At 28.0% G+C, this 27,307-nt stretch overlaps 3 protein-coding genes across 5 annotated transcripts in view; 1 reads left to right on the top strand and 2 right to left on the bottom strand.

Annotated features, from left to right (window-relative positions):
• LOC107439423 (S-adenosyl-L-methionine-dependent tRNA 4-demethylwyosine synthase TYW1) overlaps positions 1-5,178 on the bottom strand; it is a 24,769-nt gene extending 19,591 nt beyond the window's left edge. The window contains exons 1-3 of one of the 2 annotated variants that reach the window (XM_043045222.2): positions 4,885-5,178; positions 2,647-2,750; positions 2,445-2,525 (exon numbers count right to left, since the gene is read on the bottom strand). In XM_043045222.2, coding sequence (XP_042901156.1) covers positions 2,445-2,525; positions 2,647-2,745 — 180 coding nt within the window. In that variant the 5' untranslated portion in view covers positions 2,746-2,750; positions 4,885-5,178. The remainder of the gene's footprint in view (positions 1-2,444; positions 2,526-2,646; positions 2,751-4,884) is intronic. The other variant, XM_043045223.2, reaches the window with a different exon arrangement.
• LOC107439415 (uncharacterized) overlaps positions 1-27,307 on the bottom strand; it is a 246,436-nt gene that overhangs the window by 175,406 nt on the left and 43,723 nt on the right. The window lies entirely within an intron of this gene.
• Positions 5,214-27,136, top strand: LOC107439421 (E3 ubiquitin-protein ligase RNF10). Of its 2 annotated transcripts, none has more exons than XM_071177244.1 (17): positions 5,214-5,268; positions 6,716-6,873; positions 8,896-9,071; positions 10,080-10,170; positions 10,567-10,751; positions 11,676-11,815; positions 13,261-13,409; positions 14,088-14,159; positions 15,411-15,480; positions 17,803-17,910; positions 18,159-18,292; positions 18,377-18,491; positions 19,569-19,670; positions 20,826-20,936; positions 22,063-22,163; positions 23,849-24,047; positions 26,845-27,136. In XM_071177244.1, the coding sequence occupies exons 1-17, from the start codon at positions 5,229-5,231 to the stop codon at positions 26,925-26,927; spliced, it is 2,034 nt and encodes a 677-aa protein (XP_071033345.1). In that variant the 5' UTR covers positions 5,214-5,228; the 3' UTR covers positions 26,928-27,136. The 2 variants fall into 2 exon arrangements, with proteins under 2 accessions (XP_071033345.1, XP_015907502.1); XM_016052016.3 differs by lacking the exon at positions 5,214-5,268 and adding an exon at positions 5,321-5,781.

Here is a 27,307-nt window from a genome sequence, read left to right on the forward strand (position 1 = left end):
TATAAAATGCCTTCAACCATACTTTTGAATTTAAGATTAATTTTATTTTAATAGAATTTGTACGGATGTGTAATTTATGTATAAGTGAAAAAAAGACAAGCAGCATTTGCGTGAATTTAGTAACATCAGCTTAGAACAATATAGCATAAGTAGGATCACATTGGAAATCATTTCTAGAAACCATCTTTACACTGAAAAATTACACTTTTTCAAAATATAACCCTGTATATTCAAATCTTCTTTCTCTAAACTATTGCTAATATAAATTTCAAAATTTTACCTGGGTTGCCACTCAAATCTGGGAAAAAATTTCCCTGTACATATTGCAGGGTGCGTAGCCGAATCTCCCAACAAAAAATAAGCATCTTTGAAGTACTTTTTAAGCACTCAAAAAGTATTTTTAATCACTAAACATATTAACAAAATGCAAAATAATTTTCAAAGAATTTACATGATCTGATAAAATAGCCAATTTCTGACAAAGAACTCTTTTCTTGATTATATTAGCCATTTTAAAATGATCAAAAGATTTTTCGGCTCGATATCAGAGGGTAGAAAATGAAGCTAGAAATTGAGAACATCTTGAGAAAATGCAGCAGAGTAGCAAGAATCTCAACTAATCCAACTCAGTAGACGCACATGCAGACACCTCAAGTACTTCATATGTCACCATGATTGATGCTATTACGCTACGGACAAACAGCACGCCGAAATGAATTGTGAAAACATTCAACATGGTAAAGAAAGAAAAAATCTTCGAAAAGAGAAAATTAACCACTTTTTAAAATTACCTCTTGAAAAAAGCAGTTTAAATTGCTTTAAAAAACGAAAATCATAAATAAGCACTTTTAAGAACTTTTTAAAAACGTTACGCACCATGCATTATGCACATTATATTAAAAGGAAACACAATTACTGTGCTCTTGTGCTTCATTAGGCGAACTATGCTAGTTTTAATTGCTGGAAAATCTTGGAGAAAAAAAGGAACAGCTGAACATATTTAAATAATGCTATAGTAAATGAAATAGTTTAGCATAGTTGGAATATCATCCTATCCCATAGATTGCATTGAGTGGTCACCCAGGGTTGCCACTCATATCTGGAAAAAAAATCCCTGTGTTTTCTTTGTACATATTATACACAATATATTAGAGGAAACAACATTTACTGGGCGATTGGGCTCTTGTGTGAGCTATTGTTGGGGTAACTATATTTATTAGTTTTAATTGTTGGAAAAACAGCTGAACATATTAAATAATGCTATAGTAAATGAAATAGTTTAGTATAGCTGAAATATCATGGTTAAATATCCTATAGATTATGCTTTGAGCAATTACTATTTTTTAAAAGACAAAAGATAGAAACAAAATTCCCTGTATTTTCCCAGTTTGTAAAGAAAAAATCCGAATTCCCTGTATTTTCCCTGTTATTTTAGGTGATTTTTAAATTCCCTGTATTTTCCAGGTTTTCCCTGTGGAGTGGCAACCCTGTCAGGGTTCGTTCTAAACCAGAGACGGTCGAACTTTTTTAATTAGTAAGTCAGTCAATTTTCTTCTTAAAAAGTAAACTTTATTTATAAACAATATTATATTAACACAATATCAATCAAAATAAAAGTATCCATATTTCTAGATACAATGTTTCATGGGTGAAAAGCATGTGACTTAGCATCTTTGTTTGAAATAAAAGAAAACGCCGCAGCTTGTTATTAAAACGCTGCTACGTGCCTCAGGTTAAAGCATTATAATCTAGGCATATCTACTTTAATTTGAAATTCAACATTTTTAAAAGATGAAATTTACTTGTTACGCTTAAATACTTTTTTGCCCACGGAGAGCTGGCGATTGGAAATTTTTCAAACTGTACCAGCAGAGGTCTGTCCAGACATTTTGTGAAAGGTCCAGTTTTTGTAAAATTTTGAAAAAATTACTCATAATTTGTGAATATAAAATAAACGTTAAGTCACATTCTTTCAACCAGTCCTGCTTTTATGAATTTGTGCAAATAGGGTCCTGTTATTGCAAAAAACTTCTTTAAGGAGTTTTTAAATTGTAAATAGATACAAAATTATGCACAACACTGTAAAATTATAATTTAAAGAAATTAAATTTTCAAAAATAAACAGCAATTGCTGCTTCTGAATTAGAAATGCAGCAAACTTTATTAGTTTACATCCATCTTTCTTTCTTTTTTCCCCCTGGGAAGGGTTTATTCGATTAACAAAATAACGAAGATAAATAAATTTGTGAAGGGTCGGATTAAAAGAAAAATCATTTTGTGAAGGGTCCGTTTTCATGAAAAGATATTTCTTGAAGGACCCATTTTAATGAAAAAATATTTTGTGAAGGAGTCCGTTATCGGAGCCCAATTTCTTCTTAACAGACCCCTGACTAGCATCATCTTATAACATACAGGAAATAGTAACAAAATCATTGAGCTCTCACCTTAGCATTGCCAGTCTGACTAGCAAAAATTATATCACATGAATTCTTTTCTTCATCAAGTTTATCAATCTGTATCCTTTGCTGTAATGACATGAATTACCTTAGTCAGTTTTAAATATTCTAATAACAAACATTTACAGGTGTATGCCAGGAGAGCATTAGATTAAATCTTATTATACTATAAGAATGCATTATAACTTACAATTTGCTGTGCAGGTACTCTCCTCCATAAAAAGAGATATGTGAATGTACCAAGAAAAATTACAATTGCAATTATGCAAGATATTAAAATTTCTTCCATATTTCCTGGAAATAAAAGAGAAAAAAAATTAGGAAGTTACAAATAAATTTTATTACTTTATGCATATTTTAAAAAGTATTTTTAAAAGTAACTCTTTTACTAAAATATGAATAAGTAGAAGAAAACTTCTCTATTTCTCAAGGAAAATGCCAAATAATAAGTATAAAGAATTCCAAAATACTGAGGAATAAGTAGAATTGAAAAATAAACAGTAAATTACCAAAAAAAATTTTATTTAAAAAGAACTGGGCTTTGGATACAGTGGAAAGTTTGAAATTATCTGGTATAGCAATCAACTGATCACAAAAAAGGATTTCTTGCAGAAAATTGCATTTCGGACTGCATAAAAAATGTAATACTGCATCAGTGAGCTTGATTTCAGTGATGGGTTACCAATTTGATCAGCCTGCGAAGGGGCAGTGAGTGTGTGGTATTGCTCTTTAGGATTTTCATTATTGTGATTTGCTACAAAATAATTGCCAACTTCGATTCATCGGCTTACGAGAAGGTAACAAACTGGAAGCCATCCCTGGATAAATCTTTTATCATGCCTTGGTGATTGTAGTTGGTGCCACAGATCACAATGTGATAATATCCTCTGGTTGATAAGCTACTGTAGCGTATCTACCACTACAAAATTACAACTACAATTCACTAGTATATAAGACATGTTAACTCGACTCTATGTCGGGGTAACTTTTCATAGATGACGGTTGACATGCCCTGTAACTCCACCCCCCACATTGGTGACCTTCGGACGTGATGTGAACACGCCTACCTTGGCAAAAACGCCCACTTTGATCTGGATACGCCTACATCGGCAGTAACGCCTACTTCGTTGGATGGTCCACATTGAACAGTTGACTTGCTACTTGTGACTGCATCATTATCCACCTCCTCACGCAGTTGCTACTCAGTCTCATCTCGATCACACACAACGTTGGCTTGCATACACTCGACTGCTAACGGCAACACAGGAGCGACTACAACCGTGAAGTTAATACACCTCTCACATTCAGCACTCAAAAAAATACGGTGATCTTAATACAGCTCTCCCGGCTTCGCACAAAACAGCAATGAATCAACTAGTGGCATCCATTCATCGAATTCTATCATAGCTATAATTCTGGTGGGGGAGTACTGTAGCGTATCTACCACTACAAAATTACAACTACAATTCACTAGTATATAAGACATGTTAACTCGACTCTATGTCGGGGTACCTTTTCATAGATGACGGTTGACATGCCCTGTAACTCCACCCCCCATAGCTACCAAATCAGAGGAGCCATCCAACTGCAGAAGATCAAAATGGCATGTCTTCAGATCATCTTCAGTAATGGATCACAACCTAGGTCTAAATATTAGCCAAGATTTGACTATTTGGGGATATTTTCATACCGTGATCTGTTGCATCACGCCAACTACATCAGCCATGGTGTCAAATAGGTTTTAAATTTGCAAATTCTTTTAAGAAAAAAATATGAGGATGTTTCCTGGGGTTGTTACGAGTTATACCTTTCGAGTAGATGTTTTTTTAGTTTATCGCCGGTCGCTGCACAGAGGTTGCCATGAGTGGGCGATTATTCTGCTGTAGATCTCGATAAGAAAATCTTCCCGAGGATCACGACTGAGTACGCGAGAAACTAAAAAAAATCACAAAATCAGTTATTATTTAGAGGGCAGTTTTTTTATTTAGTCGCCACGTGGCGCCTGGAAATCTTGTTCTTTATTGACAGCCTATCATATCAGTAACTCTAGTTTTAATAAACTTCCGTTTTAGAAATATTTTCTTAAAAATTGAATTCTCTCCCTATATTATAATGGTGTATCAGCCAGTACGATCTTCATAGACTACGAAAAATTTCTAGATGAAGATGCCAAAAAAGTATTTTTTTATTTTTTTATCTAGCTACTATGACGACTCTCATCTATGTGGAAAAATTTATCCTAGAAATGGGGATAACGCATTGATTTATTATGGGGATAACGAGCTGTAACATTGGTTCAACTGATCAACTTTTGGCAGTTCAAGTAACTAACAATTCGGCAAATATTAACTTATCTCATAATTCCTTCAACTATACTTTTAGTAAAAAATAGCTTTATATTCTGTTATTAATAAGAAATGATAAGCACCTTTAAAACAATTAAATGTCAGTAACTCGGGACTTAGTGTAATGCCGGGTCAGATACGTTATCAGGCATAGTAGGTAAAATATAAAATGCTAACAGAGATATTATAAACGATGTATAATAGAATAATCAAATTCCTCACTTATAGAAACTTTTTAGCAATTAATTTAATGAAAACATACTGAAAATAAGAAACGCGTGTTCATTTTAAGTTCAAAATAAATATAAATAAATCAATTCATATCAGTTCAATTTCATGTCAAGGGAAAGTTTTTATTTATAATTTAAATGCCTTTTTAATTAATAACAAACAAAAAAGTAAAAGAAGTTTGCAAAAAAAATTAAAAATGTTTTTTTTAAGCAATATTTTCTTCATTCTTGTAAAATGTAATTTTATATATATATTTCTGTTAAGAGAATGGCAATTATACTTTTTTTTCTATTTATTTACAACATTTACTTTCGTCGCCATATTGCGACGAGACGATTATCTGCTCTCCAGCTATTTACGTCGCATATTGCGGCTTTTTTGTGATACTTTTTTATTTTTGTGCTCAGCCTTTACTTATTTTAATAATATAAAATTATTAATTGAATTTTTTTAAAGAAAACTCGGGAATATATTTTACGCCATTTAATTCTTTTTTTTCGACTCACAATTTCGTAAACTTTTATTCAAAATCTAATAAGATTAATAAATTTTATACTGTTGTACCCTAATTATGGCTTTTTAATAATGTTTATCATGAATCCGAAAAATTGTCACATTTCTCCAAAAGGAGTATTTGCTCTTTTCTCAGAAAAAGTTAACACTGGAATCAACCGTAGTGGGCGATATGGATTGGGGCAACTCAAAAAATTCTTCTAAATCCTCTGTTTCTGACCCTAAAAACAAACAAGGTAATACATATAAACTCGAAACATTCATAAATAAAGTTTTTATTGCACATTTGTGTGTTTGTATTTTTAATTAAACTCATTGTGAAAGTCACCTTTGCTGACAGAAGGTTCAAATGTTTGATTTTTTTTTTCTCACTTATGTTTATATAAATTAATGAATTCTGGGGTTTTGAAAACTTTGAATTGAAATTTGGATAACAGTGAAGTATTTATTTTTACAGCAACACAAAAATTGAAATTAAATTATATGTAACATTTATAAAGAACTTAATTTAAAAAAAAAAATAGATGAAAACACTGAAACAAACCATGTTCTGTGTTGCTTGTTAAGAAAGCAACTATTTTACGGTTGCATGAACAAGATATAAGCTGACTATTAATTAGTTTCGTAAAACTCTCGCCAAGTTGGTGTAAGTATTAGTTTTAAATTCTATGGAAAATTTCCATGTAGGTATGTCAGTATCTACCTCAAAATAATAGAGTTTTTAAGCTTTTTCGAACAGTGACCTGCAAAAAAGTAAAGGCATTCTTGAAGGGGACCAATTCTAAGGGTATAACTTTTAAATTTTTGAGATTCAAATTCCCTTATGAATTGAAGTTCATGTGTGTTTATACCAATACGGAATTATCTTCTTAATTGATTTAATTTTGATGAGAATTAACTTTTTTCAACTCTGCTTTGAAATGTGCTGAAATAAAAGTATAACATCATGCATTATGTTTACATTACAATAAGTTAAAGTGTATTTCTTATTACAAGTTGTTGGATTATGTTCTGTTATATTTTTTAAAGATGATTTTTTTTATGATAAAAATATGTGATTAAAGTATTCTAAAAAAAAACTTTTTGTTTTATAAATTAGTATGTTATTCAAGCTGGTAAAAAATGATCAAGGTTGATTTAATAAGTGCAAATCTTTTGCTTTTATTCTAGATGTTGCCAACAAGCACATTCGTTTGCCTAGAGTCAAAGAGAGCCACTCCCCACGCCCTGATACCAGGAAGAAACAAAATCCTCAAAGAAATAGAGAGCTTTTTGACAAAAGGCCCAGAAATAAAAATGGAGCTATGTATGAAAAATACAGGAGTGAGGTAGGTATATATATATTAGACAATAGAACTTAGATTTTGATAGAAAATAAAAATATTCTTAATACTAACTATAAATGATAATCTTCTGCAGAATTGTACTATATTCCCAATCAATTATATCTACATATTGCAGGACTTACAGTTGTCCTGATATTCTTCATAAAAAATAATTTGCTTTGATTTTATGCTTTTTGTCCTAATAATACTGATTTTTGTGTGTGTTTAAAACATCCCATTTTGTAAGAATATATATGCTGATTTTTAAAGAATAGATTTGACGTATTGAAAATTTTTATTTTTGATCTAGCATCTTTTTGTTTTAACCCCTTAACGATCGGTTAATTTTCAAGAAAACGATCATAAAAGTGCCTATTTTTTTATACACATATATTATACACTTATTTGATTAGTGCTGACATCTAGTTTAAAATAAACTAACTATCTACAATTACCTTACAAATATCCTGGTACTGCCATCTGATGTGTAAAATGAGAAAATGTTTTCCGGGAAAAAGAAATGAAATAGTTTTTCTTATTGGCGCGTTACTACGGAACACTCCATTCGGAATATCACGAGTATGAGAAATAGAGGGCGAAACCTCACCCCATCATTTTCACAGGAGCGTGAAAAAAGGGGTGAATAATGCGATCCTTAATAGTGCCCTGTATTATTCAGTACTGGAAACTGTAAAACTTTTTGTTCTAAGCAAAGTAACTTTGAAATTTAAAATAATATATTTTGCTTTTCTTTTGCAATAAAATTTGCTTAAGTCAAACAATTATAGTTTGTTTTTTGTTTACCTTTTTTAAAAATAATCTGGTTTATGTATGATGCTCCAAAATATTTCTTAATTATTTTTTAAAGTAATGTTCTGTTTTTTCTTTGGTCCAATAAAAAGCCTGGGTATTACTTTCATTAAAGTATCCTTAAATCAAAGTGGGCTCATTATCTTTGAAAAACAAAAGGTGAACATTGTATTTCGCAGAAAAAAAGAGTAGTTGCACTTTCTGTATAATTTGATTCTGTAAAGAAAGGAACCATTTTGTGGCATCCACTTCAGAACTGGTGAGAAATTCGTCAGGTTAGAGACTGTTCCATTTAAACTATCGACAATTAAAATATAAACTGCTGTTAAAAGCATTGTACAACTTTCCCACCACTAGCACCAGTGCGTTTGACTACACTTAATAGCTACAAAAGGTGAAACATGTATCTTTTATGAAACTACAATAAATAAATAGTTGTCACTATAAAGCTCCAATCCGTGTACTTGCGTGTAGTAATTCTTATTCCTTATAGTGAACGCGGTTTTTATACTTGCAGTATTTTGTAATTTTTAAATTTTGTTTCTGCCATATATTAATAGTTGCAGAATTTGAACACTTTTTATAGCAGCATTGTCTAAAAAGCAATAGCAGAAACAAAAAGCACATTTCCATAACTGATAAATTCTATAACACTTTGACTCTTAATCACAACGGAATTCATTGTATCAGCAAAACAATGACTCACATTAAAAGAAACATGGGGAAAAATAACCAACGTTGTCAGAGCTATCACTGTTCACTTACGGTCGATGGAAAATTCTTATTACACTAGGTTGCAGTCATTGATGCTATGGCATAGAGAAGTTCTCTTTTGCGCATTTGAAACCATCGATATACTATCTGGAACAAATATGCTCACCATCGCTGTTTTCGATACTTTGAAAAATTGTCGATCCAGACATCAGACTGTTGATGATTCCACAACATTGAAGTTTTTCAATGCATCAATGTATTGCCCTGTTTTAGTGAAAAGGTACGTAACCACATGTTATTACGATGGGAAAATTAAGAGATAGCCTTTATGCAATTTTTTCTTCCTTAATCAAGTTTAGTTTCATGCTTTTTTTTCTAAAAGTAAAAGATATTTTGATGTATTTTATAAAAAATATTTTGTGGGTAGATATTTTTAGAGTTATCTTCCTATTAACTATTCACTTTCAGATTAAAATAAATTGCTCTTTTTGTTTCTTATAGGTAACACAAGTTGTTAATGAACCATCTTACTCACAGGGTTGTAAGAAAGCAAATTTAAACCATCTGTTGAACTTTACTCTTGATGCTTGGGATGGTAGGCGTTCTGGTTCTGGATATAATAAAAATAAGGGTTCAAAGCATCCGAAATATAATAAGGAACTCTTCTTGCAAGCTAAGTAAGTCTACTTATAAGATTTTTCAATAAGAAATTTTCTTGTGTATATTTGAGGCAATTTAAAAATAAAAATTCAACACCAGCAATTTCCATTAGACATTTTTTGCTTAGTATTATGAACTGGGATTTTGAATTTTTCTTACATATCTATAAAAAATTAAAACTATTGGTTCAAACAATTTTATTCGAAATCAGATTTAAGCGAAAAATTCAAAATATGTGATTTCCTTTTACAAGTTGTGATTCTGAGGTGCTTTTGTTTTTTTCTTCCTCCTTTAAACTTTATTTTAGTACTGTATAGACAGTTTTGACTCTATCATCAAATTTATCAATAATTTTTGCTATTTTTATTATTCTTAATACTTATTACTTTTTTGTTTGGATAATATAAAATATAGTATTACCATTTTGTACTTTGAATTGACCAAAGTGATCAGATGGACTCATTGGAAATTTTTTTTTGACGTAATTTTTTTGTTGAACATTTATCTTTTCAGTTTGAAATTTAATGTCTTAATTCTTTTATCAAAATAAAAGCAATAACTTTTATTTAATTGAAATTTTATTTAAAATTCACTTAATTTTTATGTATTACAAATCAAATTTTTATTTATTTAAATCTGTTAGTAGTAGGCTTCATACTGTTGTACCACAATAAGAGTGCTTTTAAACAGCATGTCTTGTCTAGAGGGGAATTTCCTTACAAATACATGTTACTCTCAACGTGTTAATAATAATTGTCAGCTTTTAAGCTTCATCTAACAAATTAACTTTGTTTCAATGAATTTGATACTGGTCCCGAATTGTACGCTGATAAACATTGATAATAATTTCAGAATTTTAAAGTATTTTCTTTTTCCCAGACTTAAATTTTTATTGGCAACACTTTGGGTGAAGATTTTGACTAGGATCATAAAAGTGTGTGTTAATCAGGAGGAAAGCTGTAAACATGATGTGTGCTTTTTTTAAATTATGTATGAACATAATGAATCTTTTTTTTAAATTTCAGTTGCCAATTTGTTGCAAGGGATAATAGAGATTATTCTATGTACCAAAATAATCCAGATAAGCTTGTAGAGTGGTCATTAATTGAAGAAATAGTATGTACAGATTTTTGATTCTTTGCATATAATTTTTTTATTATATTACTGCAACTTTGTTTTCTTTTTCAATCATGCTCTTAGTAAATGTATAGTTTATGTAATTTAAATTACATTAAGTAGCTCCTGCAAGAAATATTTTCTTAGTTAATTATTCCTAGTTAGTTTTTTTGATTAAAAACTTCATTAGAAATCGAAAAATTCGTTATAAGATTTAATTTAATTGTTGTTATAATGTCAACAAAATGCTCACAAATTATTTCTCTTAATTTAAAATAATATGGTTTAGGTTTTAGATAAAAAGTAACATAGTAGCTAAAAAAATGTTTTAACAATTGAAAATTTGTACGATAATTTTTTTCCCTGTACATATCTCATAATTTTGTATTTCTTTAGCGTTTAACATGTCATGAGATGCCATCTTGCCCAATTTGTCTTCACATACCAACTGCTGCGAAGATAACTCGTTGTGGACATGTTTATTGCTGGCCCTGCATTCTACATTATTTGGCTTTAACAGATAAATCTTGGCAAAAATGTCCTATTTGTTTTGAAGCAGTGCATAAAACTGATTTAAAAAGGTAATTTTATTTAGTTAACTTGTATCTTGTGAACCTGAGAGTTTCTTAATGTTGATTTGAAATTTCAACTAAATATAAAATATGATTCAATTAGTTACTTTAAATGGTTATTATCTCTTTTATCATTTATTATCTGTTTTTAGACACATATTATTTAATCACTGAAGTGTTGTTGTTTCTCATGTTATTAAAAAAAAAAAAAATATGTAAAATTCAGTGAGTGAAAGTCAAGTCAGTTATATGTTTTCAGTCTTTTGATGGATTTTAGTTTTTTTTTCTTTCTTATAAAAAAAAAAGTGAGTTAAGACAAGCAAAAAATTTAAGATAATAATTTGTCATTTTTCTTCATTACATGTTTTACTGTGTAAATAACAAAAACAAAAAAAAAAGGAAAAAATTTTTTTTGTTGGCATTCTTGTTTAAGAAAATGTTTATCAGACTCTTTGCTTTTTATTTTTTACATGGTAAGGACTTTTTTTTATGTAATAATGAAAAATTAATGATTAAATCAATTAAAGTGAGATTATTTCCTATGATTTTTATTTTTTAAGCTTTCATAAGTCTTCAGTATATTTTAAAAGTATAAAGGTTTGTATCTAATTTTTTCTACCCTTTTAAAAATTGGATATCTGCTTTTTGTTTTAAAAATTTCAGTCTTGTCAATTTTTACTGCCTTTACTCCTGTTGAAAGTAAAGACAATTATAGAATTCAGAGATTAAAAGTGCTAACCACATTTTTGTTGCTTAAATAAACTTTTACTACTGAAGTCTTAAATTCGTAGTTCTTGTCTTAGGATAACTATTTTAGACATATAATCTAGCTATTGGAATGCCTTTGCTTTTCTCATTACCTTTCAATCAGACAAGTTTAAAAAAAAATGCTGAAAATATTTTTTTTAATTTATTCTTTGTGTTTTTTTACAGTGTTTCCATAAAACTATGCAAGTCCTATTCTGTTGGAGATGAAATTAAATTATGCTTAATGAAAAGAGAGAAAGGATCACTGATTTCTTTACCAGTTTCTATTGAAAATGCTCATACAGCTATATTTACTGTAAATGATGGTATGTATTTTTTTATAAATTATTTTTTTATGCATGCCATTGGTACCTTAAATGTAGTGAATATAAAATGGTACATGCTGTGTTTTATTATTGAATACTAGGACTAGATGATGTTAAGATTTTAGCATTGTGATGTATCATCACTTTAACATTGCAATATTTTTATACATTCCCATGTTTTGTTACAATAATGTTTTACATTTGATGTTGGGTAATTTCAAATTCTTGCCCTTTTTGATTAGTTATCAACAATCAATTGTTATATTTAAAAAAAAAACAACAAAAAAACTTGTGTAGGAGGGAAGGAGACATGTGGCAGAAATTAGCCTACTGCGGCTTATGTCGTTACATAAGTAATTGTAAATATAAAATCAGTATAAAAACGCACATTGAACTGGTATTTATAAAAATTTTCATGAGCAGACAAATAAAAAAATTTGCTAATGGATTGAGAAAGACTGAAAAACTTCCGAGTCACCTCACCCCCATCATAAATTCGGTTTGTTGAGATAAATTTTTATTAGAAAAAGAGAAATGCATTAAAAAGTAAAACCGATCGTTGAATAAAAATAAAATATTAAAAATTTATAATTAGTAAATTGCATCTTTTTTACAAAGCAAACATTGTATTTTTGATATTTTTTAACAATGTTTATTGTTTCTTAACAATTAATATTATTTCTTAATAATTTCTTAATATTATGTCTTTGCAAAATAATGGTTTAAAATGGTTGGTAAAGCAGCTGGATTGATTGTAAAAACAAAAATAGGATTTGCACAATTAAATGAAGACATGTTTACATAACTAAGAGATTCAACAACACTTTGATTCTCAATCACTTCAGGATTCATCATGTCAGCGAAAGGATGAGTCACGATGGAAGAAACACAGGGGAAAATATCAATATCACTCTTCACTTACAATCGAAAAATGCTCTTTGTAAGAACTTGCAGTCGTGTAAGCCATGATCGGGAGCAGTGATATTCGTCAAACTTGCGATCATCGATGTACTATTGTAAGCAGTCACTAAAAGTTTTTCTACTACTGTTCTTCCGGTCAATAGATCTGGTTTCTTGCATGCAACAATGACCTCCTCCTTCAAGAATATTGCACTCATTGATTAGAGGAAATCATGCTGTCTACACAAATGTATTGCTATCGGCTATAGTGGAAATGACTAAATAGCTCTAGTTAGTTTGTAGTTTAAGCTGCAGATTTTCTGTCCAGTCCAGGGGCTCGATGCTTGATGGGTGTTAAATGTTGTTAACTTCCCCTAGTCTCCAAATTTTATTATATTTTAAAAATCTCCTTAAAGTTAGAAAAATGTCTGAAAAAACCCTTAGCATAAAAGTTTTTTCTTGTCTCATTTTTTGTTTAAGAATTTATTTGTGTAATATGAACTATTAAATGATAATATTTTATTAAGAATGTTATTTTATTCCAGGTGATTGTGTTATCCGTTTCCAGAAATTACTTATGGCTGGTCAGAAGGAAGTTTTTTCTATTATTGAAAGAGAGAACAGAGAATTGAGAGCTGCTTATGAAATGGAAAAAGACACTCCTGAGGCTTGCTTTATTGAATCTGCCTTTACAGTAAGGTCAAAGTTATGCCAATAATTTACTGTATATTTGATTTTCAACTTTTCTTATTTGTTATTTTAGTTTAAATGTAATTTTTAAACTTTATACCTATGCTATCATTAATGTTTCTTGTATTTTTTTAAACTATTTTCAATTGATGTGAACTGTTGGAAGATAATTATTGTTTGAAAAGTTAATATATTAATGAAAATATTTGAACAGAATATTGTCTCTAGATAAAATCTCATTGAATAATATAATATTTTACAGTGTGTTCAATATCCTATAGTACTTAAACATGAAATAAATTTAAAGGAATTTTTAAAAAACATGGATCGTATTTCACTTCATGCTTAATATCCTTATTAAGTGAATTTTGCTCCGATGTTAATTACGAACACTGTGTTCAGGGTTTAATGCTATTATTGCATAGAAAATGTGAAATATAATGAAACTTTTGTTTATGTATAGCAAAGACAATTGTAAATTTTTTGAGTAATTGACTTATTGAAAAATTTTACTGTTATTTATTTCAAAAGTCTTCATTAAAAAAAACTTAAAATACTTGGTAAAGATTACTAATAGCCCCACAACCTGTTTGTAACATTAGTCAACTTCTATCATTTAAAGGAAGTTGTATAAAAAATTTATTTGGTATTTAACATTCTTAATTTTTTTTTCTCATGGCAGCTAATTCATGAAAGGGAGATTGCTTTAAACCAGAATGTGGATCAACTTAAGGAGCTCATTTCTAGAAGCAATGTATGTGATTTTTTATGAAAATATATTGAAACAAAGTATTTGTCTTTTAAAAACAAAATTTTAAATTTTGTTTCTTCGTGAAATTTGAATATTATACTGTTGCAAACAATGTCTTTTATGACTTCTGTACCTATATATAACCTCAAAAACAAATTTCTTCTCTAAACCTTTATTTTAATTATTCTCCCACCTTTTTTTTTATTTATCTCTTTATTTGTGGGCATAAGTATAACAGTAATTTCAACTTTACTGTTGTTAAAAGGAAATGTATTTTGCTACTGCCTCCCAATTTTTATTATCTCGAAAAAATTTAAAAAAAAAAATCCTCTTAATTTCATCATGTTTGTGTTCAAAGGAGAGCACCAGTAAAACTGTCACAAGTTGCGTATTACATAATGCCCGACAGTATCTTTGCAATTGCTCTCATTGGATGTACTATATTCGCGCTTAGTTACACTTGTGCTGAAACTGACTTAGTGAGAATATGCTCTTAGAATTAATTTCAAATTGAATGAAAAGAAGCAAAAGTTTGGTCGCATACCATTGCCCTTATGTCTATATTTGTTTATATGCTTTTTATTAATAAATAATAAAGAACGATTGATATCGAATAATTGTTTTAATAATTTAGTTTTTTTCTTTTTTTACCTTTTAGATAAAAATTTTAGATTCTTTTCAAAATTTTTTATAGTATCTTATTTATTTTTAATGATTAAATTATAGTTTAATTTTATTGATTTGAGTTTACAATGTTTGACATTCATTTCTATGATGTAAATTTTTCGAACAGTTAAACTTAACTTTTTGAGTCACTATTTTTCCCTTATTGCTGCCTGCATTAAATAAAGTTATTTCAAGTTTTTGTCTTTTTTTATAGTTTTCAAATAATATAAGTGTAATTTATGAGAAAAATTTTTTTAATTGAAATTTAATACATTATATACATTTACTAAATCTTTTACTTCATATTGTTATCTTAAAATGTGGTTAATCTGTCTAATGTTTTAGGAATGGAAGGTTGGTGACATGTACACATTTTAATTTTAGTGTTTCTAATATAAGGTTAAGATTATTTGTTTATATTTTATTTTAAAATATTTCTTGCAGTTAATCATACGAAGTTCATTTAGTTCATCAAAAACATAGACTATTTAGGAAAATTAAAATAAGTTTAACTTGTTAAAATTATCTCTTTGAAAATAAAAATATTTACATAAAATTTTGTATAAGTTTCATATAATTGCATTTTAGGGTAATGTACCAGAGAGAAAACATCTTATTTCAACAAGTTCAACTGAGTCTTATGAAGAATTACATGAAAGTATGTTGTTTTTACATGTTGTTTTTACATGTATGTTGTTGTTTAAGTATGTTGTTGTTAAAGTATGTTTAAATATTTGTTGCTTTAATAAAAATATGTTAATACATGTAAAAGAATTAAGATTTTATTGTTTCATTCCATTTTTTCTCTTAGTTTCTTATAAGATGCATTACATTAACAAATAAAAAGAAGTGCCATTATTTCAAAATTATGCTAAGGTAGTTAATTACACATATGAATATTAATTTCCTACTAAAATGAAAATAGGAAAAAGTACAATTTCTAATGTCCGTTCTTATACGTTTCATTGTAGACATAATTAATTGCTGACTGACATCAAGAAGATGATTAATCTTCCTCCAAGTTTTTTGAAGAATTTCTGGAGATATTTTTTCAGTTGCAGCTGAGATTCAATTTTGAAATTCCCAGTTACAACTTTTAAATTGTGTACTTAAATTTTCAGTAGATTAAAGAAAAGTTTTCCAAACTTGCTAAGTTTTTTCAGTTGACCAGGTACTATATGTCAATAATTAAAACATGTATATGTTAATAATTAGTATGAAACAGGTTGTTTTTTATTGTTTTGAAAAGTATTTGCTATGAAAAAAGGTGTTGGCATTGAATGTGTCGTGTTCTTATTTGTTAGTGGTCAAAATGAATTTGCAATCAAAAAGCAACACCAGACATAAACCTGTTGTAATCCCATTGAGAAAATCAAAACAATCTCGTCATTCTCTGAGCTTGAAATAATTGTTATTGTACTGAAATTAAAAAAATGAATAAATAAAAAACTGGTTTTTCAATATTTGTCTAAAATAGGAAATTTTTATGGTAAAATTTGTTGTTCAACAAACTTAAATTATGAAATGGCTTTATGTCTGTTATTGTATTTTGTTGTCCAATTAAATAAATACAGTACTTAGCTGTGAAATGAAATTCAATGATCTGCAATGAATCTCTAATTCATGGGTATTTTGTGAAAACGTCTGCATTTGAGGTTTTAAGTTGTGAGTTTCCAAATTGCAGTCACTCTAAATCTATTTTAGGAAAAATGTATTTAAATTACTGAAATTTCCTTCAGTGTTTCAAAAATTTCTAAAATTATGCTAAAAAGTCTAGTTTTCCCAAGCTTTGAATTTTTTAAAAATTTTTATGGAAGTTGCAGCTGTTTTTCCACCCAATGAATATCTATAATATGCTATACTCTTAACCTTCCAAGTGAAGCAAATTTAAATGAAACTGCAGGGTTGCTACAGGCGACTAAAATGCAACTATTTTTGACATGAGGCGACTATGGCAACTTTTTTTGCCTAAAGAGGCTAAAAAAAAGCAACTCTTTTTCAAGAAAAGGAGACTATTGAGAAACTTTTCTGTTCTCCTAGCAATGTTTTTTTAATTTTTTTTAAGCATAAATTGCGTAGAAAATCTCCTCCCCACAAGATAGTTTCTGAACACATTGAACTTTTTTTTCTTCTTAAAAAAAATAAATTTTGAATTGCAAATTTGAGTTTTCACTTTTTAATTCGTTCAATCTGCACAGACTCCATTGTAAGTCTATTTCATTTCTCTATAACCTTTTCAATGATTAATGCTACGAAATTCCGCATAATTTAAGAAAAAGTAAAAAAATATTTAATACGATATTACGGTGCATGAATTTCGAATTTGAGTAATCACTTTTCATATATATATATATAAATATATAACATTAAGAATAAAACAAAGAGAAATTAAAGACACATGAAAAAAGGGGGAAATAATAAGTAATAAGTAAAAAAAATAGCAAACAACAGTTTAAAAAAAAGAAAAGAAAAGGGATTATTGTTATATGAAACTTATTATTTTTCTTAACTTTCTTCATGTTTTCTTGTATTTATTTATTTATTTATATATATATCGACNTATATATATATATATATACGTTTATATAAAAATTATCATATTTGCCACCAACTTGACTGAATGGATCATGATATATGACATTAACGAAATTTGTCATATTTTTGACTAACCATACAATAACTGGAGATAGTAATTTATACTTTAGTGAAATAATTTTCTTAATTGACTATTTTTTATTGATCATTTTTATTAATCAGAGTTTCATTTTCCCAATCTTTCTTTGCAATTTAGCCAGAGAATTTTTAAGAGTTACTATACTTTCAAACTGTCAGTTTTATTTTCTTAATTAGTGCTAATATAACTATATTGTTCAATTTTAAATACTTTGTTATTTTATAAAGTTTCTTTTTTATATACCCTTATATATGTGTGTGCCTGTATTTAATGAATATTGAAACACTTGTTTTTTATTTTATATAGTAAATGGGAACTTAAAATTTGGAATGTCTCAACAACATGGAATATGTGATGCAAGTATGAATTCTATTTCAGACTGTGAAAGAAAGGGGGTGACATTTTTCTATCAAGGTATTTATTTATCTATATTTTACTGTTTTATTATACGTTTAGATGAAATAATTTATCTGTTTTATATTCAAAGTGTGAAGAATCTTAATAAGTTTTTAAAATATATTTCCCCCTTTTTTTCTTCTTCTTGTTATTCTTATTTATTTTGTTAAGCAAACCAAAGTCACTTATTGTTATATTTATTCTAAGTATAGATAGTTTGAATTTAAAGTAATCTAAAGTAATGTAACTGTTTCATTTAACTTTAGCTGAAGATGGGCAACACATTTATATGCACAACATAAATGTGAAGATGTTGTTAAAAGAATATGGCTCCTTGGAATTTGCTCCTGAGACAATTACAGCTAAACTTGTTGAAATTGAAAGAGTCACCATGACTGAAGTAAGTAATCCACTTGTTTTAAACTTTCTTCTTCGGTTTTTTCGCTAAATTAAATTTTACAAGATATTTTGTGCATTCATACAGGTTCTTCGTAAAAGGTTGAGATATCTTCAACATTTGCCCTTAACCTGCGAATTCAATACTGCAGAATTGGATTTTTCTTCTGTTGTCTCAAAAGAGACTATGTCTCAGTTTGAAGGTAAGTTCTATGTTGTTTTCAACAACAGTGATGAAATACTCTCTTTTATTTTTATTTGTTGCAAAAGGGATACTTTAAGAACAGTTTTTTATTATATAATATTAAATTATTATTAGTTAGATAACTTGAAAAATGTGTGTAATATTTTGTTTCGTTTGCCAGGATTTTAAACTTTTATGAACGAAATATGTGTGGCACTTGAATAAATATTGTGAAGTACTTAAATAAGTATTGTGAAGTCTTTAGTGAATATTGTGTAGTAATTTGAAATTTCAACTATTATTTTATTGCAAAGAATTGTTTGAAAAACAATTTTATGGCTCCAAATCGGATATTGATTTGCTGGAAAGCTGACAGAGTATTTTAGTTTCTTTCATATAAGAATTTATTTAACTGATAAAAAACTTATGCTAAGCTTTACTTCTTCTCCAAACAACAAGAAAGTAGTTTGCTTTGCGTAAAAGCTACCTTATTGTTTTGGTTCAAGTTCTTCAGTTTAATTTTTATCTTTTGTTATTTTTTTATTATAATTAAGTATAAAATCTCTGGTTTTTAAAAATATTTTTTTTATTTTTCGCTTTCTTTATAAATTATTAAGAAATATCAATAAAATAAAACTAAAATTTAGCTTTTATCTATCAAAAAAGCAGAAAGAAGAATATTTATTAATTTATTTTGTTTGCTAACTCAGCTCTTTAGTTTGTATTAATATAAGCCACTATCAAATCGCAAATTATCCCAAACAATCAATATGTCTTCAAACTGTGGTTTGCAAGCCAGAATTTTCCGACAGCTGATCTAGTGTAATGTATGCTTAAATCGGGGGAAAAAGTCAATTTACGAAAAGGGCATCTTAGAAAAGAAACTTTGTTTTTAATTACATACTTTGTTTGCTTTTTAACTGCATTCAGTATTCAGAAAATCAAGTTATGCTTCATTTTACTTATATGCATAAAATAAAATCAAAACTTTTTCTTTCATAAATCTATATTAATAAATATATGACTATAAAATAATTAAATAAAACAAATTGTGATAAATTTCTTTTAAAAAGTAATATTTTACAATTGTCTTTAGGTGAAGTCTTAAAAAGAAAGCACATGAGAATTAGAAAGGCCAGGGATGAAAGGCGCAGAGAGAAAATGATTGAACGTGAAGAAAATAAGAAACTTGGAAAATGTAAATTCAGATTTTTTATTATTTCATTTTTCGTTTGAAACTCATGTAACTAAGGTAATGTGTTTAAAAGTAACCCTGAACACATAGCTGCCAACTATACTGGATTTTGCAAGTTTCTCTCGGTCTACTGGTTTAATTAAAATTCTCCTGGTTTTTGTACATTTTAGAAAATTCTCTAAACTTGAGTTAGTTTCCTAAAATAATCCCTATTAAAGTAAAAGTTTTGTACAGATTATTGCTTGCTAATACATAATGAAGCGAACCTCATTTATAGAAATTAGTTCAAAAATTTTTTTATTCTAAAAATTTCATTTTATTTTTATTCAGATTAAATTAATTAAAAAAATTTTTAATTAATTGAAAAAAATCTTTTAACTATCTTTTATAAATTAAATGGCTATTAATACTCGAAATTATGAGTAAAAATAATACATAACATTTCAAGCATGTTTAATGTCAATCATAAGTGGAAAATATCGCAGTTTTTATATTTTAATGACTATGAAAATTCCCTGTGTGTAAAATATTTAGTATATTATGCAACAATTATTATGAAATTTATATTATTTCATAAAATCTACTGTATTTTTTCCTATCCTTGTTGGCAGCTATGTGAACATATTATAATGAATAGAGATCAATGAAATAGATCTGACTCCCTACATCCATGTTACGAGGTTATTCTAACCCTATTTTAGAAATATTTGACAAATGAAATCTTGAGCTAGATTACAAATTTTAATTAAATGTTAGTATGAGGGAATATTAACTAGCTGTTCGAAATTATTTTTTAATGTAATCTGCAGTATTAAAATTTTCTATATATTAATTTTATACTATGGTGTGTTGCAGGAATAGAATGATACTGGAAACTGTTTAAACTTTCTGTTTTAAGCAAAGTAATTCTAAAGTTGAAAATATTTGCATTATTTTTTTGCCATAAAATTTGCCTTTATTGTTCTAAATTTAAGCAAATTATGTTTTTATTAGTTTGCTTACCTGTTTTAAAAGTTACCTGGTATCTGTGTACTGTTTGTATGATTTACACCAAAAATTAACTTTTGTGTCAGATCAACTTTACGATATTAAAGTTTGCTTTTGTGTTAATTAAAATTGGATAATTTTAAAGACAAAATTACTGTTTTTAAATTTCAGATCCCAAGGCAACTTACAATCTTAGTAGTATTGATCAATTTCCTGTTTACAATCCAGAGGATTATTTGTCAAATTCTCCACCAAAAGAAACTATACAGAAAGCTGATCTGTGTATGTATTGTGTTTTGCTTTTTTATTCTGAATGAGAAAATATTTCTAATCTAGAACAACTCTTATAGACCTTAAAATGACATATCTCTTGTCAATACTTAGACCATCAGTTGTTTTTAAGTGTGTTACATACATATAAGTAGGGTTATCATTAGCAATGAAAATTTAGTGATCCAATTACACCACTTAGATATTCATTTAAAGGTCCAAAGTCTTAATAAGGTTGATAAACTTGAGGGGGAAAAATAAAACTTTACAGTTACAAAATTCATATTATGGTACACATCAAAAATTATTAATTGTCATATTTAACTCCTTAGTTTTATTAGCCCATAATGACTGAATCTTGGTATTTTTTAAAATTAAGTGTAAAAGAGATAAATTAATATTAGTAAATAGATTCAATATAGAGATTAAAATGCTGATACCAAATATGTAAGGGCAACAGTAACTAAGAAGAGCTAATAAATGTTAAATGTAATATTAATATGTTAAAAAAATAATTATGTAAAAAATTTTAACTTCTTTATAGTCCATTCTAAAAGAGCAAAAAATTACTATTTTATTGATAAGCAATTACACTGTCAGTAGACGAATAAAAAGCGAAGCACTACATGTAAATTTGAAATTCCAAAATTTAAATTAAAAAAATTAGTGTACTGTTCTTTGTGTATCCTTTCTGTTATTTCATTTAAATACCACGCATTCGAATTCCTTACCAATCATAACAAATTAGTACAATTTTTTTTAAAAATTCGACACAAAAAACTATTTTTCGATACTATTCTGTAAATTCCAAACATATTTCAAGGCTACAAACTTTTCACCCATTAAATGCTTTATGTGATATTTGTAGAACATTTTGCGACAATTGTCGCTATAGTGTGTGGTGTGAATCCTACATATAAAACCAGCTAAAAAATAAAATTTTTAAAAAATCTAAGGGGGGAAATAATTTGCAGATGCTGCCGTGCTCGAAGGTTTCTGCTACTGGTCTTTCAAGTACTTCTTCTTAAAATTGTCTTCCTTTATTTGTTTCTATTAATTAAAAAAAATCTGCTAACACAAAATATTGTTATGATTAAGGCTAAATCATGTTTAATTGATTACAATTTAACTTTTCTAGCTGGTGAAGAGGACAATTCAAATATTATAGATGAAGAATCAGCCTGTAGTTATCCTGCTATTCCTGAAAACCAACATGTTCCTACCACTTCTTTTGCTCAGGTAAGTTTTTTTCTTCTTCTTTTTTAAAGAATCCTTTAATTAAAATTAAAGAGATAATCAAATATGAAATATGATTTGTTCTTTAATTAAAGCTCCTAATATTAGGTAAATTGACTGGTTTGAGATAAAATAATGCACCTTTCAACTTCTACGAGAAAAAGACAAAAATTATATGTAATTTACGAAATTATATGTATACTATAAACTAAACAGCAAAGACATTATAAAGATCTGGTCTTTTGTAATCCATATCTTAAGTGAAATTAACATGCCATCGTTAAATATTTTGATGCATTAAATGTATTTCTTTTTTTAACTCCCTGTTAAGTTAATATAATTACATGTATGGTTTATAGAAATTATATGTATGCAAAGATGTTCTGTTTTTAGGTCTGCATCATCTGCTAATTTTGCAGTGCAAATTGGGACCGTTTTGTAGCCCCTTCATAAAATTTAAATTCTAAAAAACAGTCTGTTCACAAAACTTGAATTCTAAAAAAAGGCCCCTTAACTAAATACTTATTTGAAAGAAACAATTTGTAAAAAATGAAGTTTCTTTTTATAAAATTGTTCCACCGTGGAATTTCAACAAAAAAGCAATCAGGAAACTACATGATTCTTTGACTGCACCATTGCAGAAGGAGTGTGTCGGATTTCAAACTTGAGGTGTTGTAATGGCATATTAAATATATTGAAGTTTAAAAAACATTTTGGAAAGGAATGATAAAATTATATTACCATCCAATAGCATGAAGAGAATGTAATCATCCCTAATGGAATGCATCAAAAAGTGATAACTGAACTTTGATCGCCATTAGAGCATGATATTATAAATATCAGAATTTGATAAAGCATGTGAAATGGGTATAAAAAATTATAAATAACTGCCAAAAAAAATTATCACCAAAGGACATGACATTACAATTGAATAGTTGCAAATCAAAAGCATCAGAAAGTGATTACTCAAAATCAAAATTCTCACATTGTAATAACATTGTATAAAAAATATCGGAATTTGAAAAGGGCCTAAAAATGATAACTTCTTTTTAAAAAAAGCTACCAGCAAACGACATGAATTATGATGGAATCATCACAAATTGAACATTTCAGAAGGCGATAACTCAAATTTGAACATCGTTATAGCATCAAAGAATATCTGATATTCTGTGTAATGTGTCATATATTGCAGGTAGAGCTCTAGACTAGAAATTACGAATACATATTAGACACTGGGTACCATAGTGATAAAAAATTGTAATGACTTTTAGCTAATGCACTGTACCAGGATTTTTGATTTAATATATTCTTTTGTAATCTATTTAATCCATTTTTTAAATTTTTTTTTAAATGTTGTAAATTCATATTTTACAACAAAACTGGTATTTAATATTTCTTTAAAAGAAGCACTTAATTTAAAAAATACTAATAAGTAATACAAATAGCAATAGGTATTTACAAACTAAATGTACAGAATCTTATTTATATTTATATACCTGGAATTTACTTATATAAATGGAATGTATTTTGTTCTTTTATGATAGGCCTGCAGCATGATTGCCAGTTTTTGGGAATAAGTGTTAGATATTTTGGTAGCAATTTTCTATGTAATGGTTACCTGTTGATGACTGATGACTGCTAATCTAAAGCTTTAAATTCATTAATCCATTTATTTTTTATTTTTGCAGATGTTGAAAGTTGGCCCGAAAAGTTTCTCTCAGTCAGCAAAAGAGGTGAAGCCGAGAGTGGTTACTCCAATCCAGGAATGTCGTTATGTTAACACAGATGAAGAAGATGATGAGGGAACACCTGCTCCCGAATTTCACCAATCATTCAGTGATGCCATTCAGGCTGCTTTGAATTCTGTTTCTTTACAAGATCATGCAGGTAATTATTTTCAGTCAGAATCTGTGTTTGTTATTAACAAAATTTTTTTATTTTAAAATAGAGCATGTTATTGATTTGTTTTTTTAGTATTGGTTGAGTTAGACATTAAAGATCCATTAAAAGAAACATTTTTTTTTTCTTATTTGTTTTGTTCAAATAGTTAAATAGTATACTGAACATATACTGTTTTAAAAGTTTTAAGCAATATTGGTAAAGATATTTTCTTATTTATCTAAGCAGTGTTCAATGTCAAACAGCATTAGCAATAATTGTTTAAAAGTTGCTTTTTTTCACACCAGCCTATACAAAATCTTAAAAGTATCTAGTATTGTTATGAAAAAATTATTTGAAATCCTTTTTTTTTTTTAAACTTGATGAACTATAATATTAATCCCAAATGACTTATATTCTAAAAAAGTGTAATAAAAATATGATGTTTTTTTTTTATTAAAATAGGTAGTGATTTTAATAACATTTTATTATTATTATTTATTTTTTGAAATTTTCAAAAATAGTTTTGTTTTGGTGCAGTAGTACAGTAGTACTTTTGTTTTGTTTTATATATTGTGTAATATTTTTGGTTTATTTTATGTATTTAATATATATTTCCCCTCCTTGAAATGTTATACAGTCAAACCCCACTATAGTGAACACAGTTTATAGTGAACAAAATGTTCGGTCCCGTGTCTTGCAATGCACATATAATGTTATTTTTTGTGGATGTAGGGAACCAAAAAAGTGAGGAAGTTGGATATAATGAACTTTTTTCTGTCTTCGACTGATTTTTTTCTTAATTTTTTATGTAATAATTTTGAAATTTCTACTTCAAAATAAATACATATACCGATTTTTAAAACCATCTATAGAGGGGAATGTAGTGATAAGCATTTTTTTTATTGGTTGCTTCTTTTGTCTCACTTTCCAATCCCTAAACAAACCAAGCAGATGTTTCCAATTCAGGCAGTTGATTGGACCTGTAAGGTGCCAGTGGGATCAATATGCATTTTCTGTCAGAGAGAATAAGTAGTTATTCAATATTGGTCAAAGGATTGGACACTAATAAGCGTTGATAAGGCCCTTATTTCAACTCCTTTTTGCTCTCAGTTCAGTTAAAAAAAAAGCCTGCAAACAAGTGTCTTGAATTTAACTATGGCTAACAGTAAACGTAAAATGTTCTCCATTGATGATAAATTGGGCATAATCAGAAAAATTGAAAGTGGATGCAATCAATCTGATATTTGCAGGGAATATAAACTATCCACATCATTGTAACATATGGAAAAATAGGCAATTAATAATTTCTGCTCATGAAAAAACTTTAGATGGCAGAAAAAAGTTTTGAAAAGCAGATCACAAGGAAGTGGAAGAAACATTACTGAAGTGGTTGACCATTCGAAGAATCCGCAACTTCCAGTATCTGGATAAATGTACCTAGATGAATTTTCTAAGCGATTTTATGAAACTACTTTTATGTGCTCGAATGGCAGGTTAGACAGGTTGAAAAAGCGGAATAGCAGAAATTCAGGAAAAACTATCTGAGAGTCTGGAAGTGTTTCCATATCTAATGTTCAGGATTGGTCATCAGCTAAAGATTACGATTTTTTTTTGTACGCAAGATGAAGAGTAATGAAAAATAACAAATTTTTTGCTACTTCATAGTATTTTTCAGTCATTTATTTGAATAATGTGTAACAAAAGGGAGGAGTTTGGGAACCATTAGTTAAATTGCCTGCGTAACGGATATTGTGAACTCCCGGTTATAATGAACCGAAATTTTGGTTCCTTGAAGGTTCACTCTAGCGGGGTTTGACTGTACATTATTATTTTTTGCACTTATATGAAATGTTTTTAAAGACTATATTTAATTTATATTTTTTAAAACTTTGTAAAAGCTCAAGTCCAAAAATTCTGCACATTTGCAGTTTCACATTAATAATTAGATGCTGAAAAAAGTTTTGCAACTCGTTTTGAAAAAGCCATATAAGATAAAAATAACTAAATACTAGTTTAACTAGTATCTATTGTTCAGTTCCTACTAAATAGCCTCTAGTTACTAGATCTATTATATTTGCTTAAAGCTTTATCTTAAAATGAACTGATTTTAGATTATTATAACCTCATCCTTTCTTCTATTGACCTCACTGGTTATGGTCACAATTAGAAAATGTTTTGTTTTTTATTGTGTAAGTATTAATTAGAGAACCTATGAGTGTTTTTCTTTTTTGCTTAAATTTTTAAGTGATTTTTTAAAATAGTATATATATTATAGGCAATAATTTTGGAATACATTATATATAAATTTAGGCAAAAATTTTCAGATGCATAACATTTCAAACTTAATTCTTTTTTTTTTTTTTTTCAAATTTAAGAATTTTAGGCATTGATTCTGAGTGATTTAACAATTTAAAAATTTGATTTATGTCAGTAAGGCACATGAAAAAGCTTCCTTTACTGAAGCAACGATAGAAAGTGCACATTATTCCAATACTTTACATTTCATAAAATAATAGATTGTGAATTTTTAAATTATTTTTGGTCATCAAACTTTATTTATTATATCTATGCTTTCTTTTTCTATAACTATTTTTTATTTTATTTAAACAATCTAAAAAATTTAATAAAACATAATTTAGAGGGAAAAAATTTTTTACAATTAAGACAAGTCTTTACAAATAAGATAATAGTCTGATATTTAATGGTTAAATAACAGTAAATTTTTTTTGCTTTAAATAAATTAATACTGTATGAACAAGGATAATTTTTACGCATATTTTTTGGAGTTTTTGTTTGTTTTCAGATGTAAAAAGTGTCTCTAAGAAAAAGAAGAAAGGAAAGAAACAGCAACTTTTATTCACAACCTCTATGTGTCGTACTAAATAATTCATTGCAACTTACAAAACCCTTATTTTGTCAGATGGTTCTCTTATTTTTTGTTTTCGTTTTTCTGAAGTGAAGGAGGGGAAAAAAGAGTTTACTTACTCCTTGTGGACTTATGAAACAATTGCAGCAATACATCTGTGATTTTATATCTTTGTTTATTAATGTACATTCATTGTTAGCTGAATTCAAATTAAAGTTGCAAGTATAAATGTTTGTTTTGTATTACTTTAAAATACAAACTTGTATGCCATATGTTTCCGAATATAAACCAAGAATTTTTACGAAGTGAGTAGGTTGGCTTATACTAGCACTTTGAAAAATTACAACAGGACATTACCAACAGAAATGCTTCTTTTTTTGTCCCGCATTGTTGTGAATTT

The sequence above is a fragment of the Parasteatoda tepidariorum genome, chromosome 2 (genome assembly GCF_043381705.1).
Source record: "Parasteatoda tepidariorum isolate YZ-2023 chromosome 2, CAS_Ptep_4.0, whole genome shotgun sequence".
NCBI lineage: Eukaryota > Metazoa > Arthropoda > Arachnida > Araneae > Theridiidae > Parasteatoda > Parasteatoda tepidariorum.

What these genes read in the sequence shown, in the direction of transcription:
- LOC107439421 (XM_016052016.3), top strand. Translation starts at nt 5,718, where the DNA reads ATGGATTGGGGCAACTCAAAAAATTCTTCTAAATCCTCTGTTTCTGAC. An exon ending in AGCTCATTTCTAGAAGCAAT is followed by an intron (nt 14,160 to 15,410) that starts GTATGTGATTTT and finishes ATTGCATTTTAG; the next exon opens with GGTAATGTACCAGAGAGAAA. An exon ending in TATACAGAAAGCTGATCTGT is followed by an intron (nt 20,937 to 22,062) that starts GTATGTATTGTG and finishes TAACTTTTCTAG; the next exon opens with CTGGTGAAGAGGACAATTCA.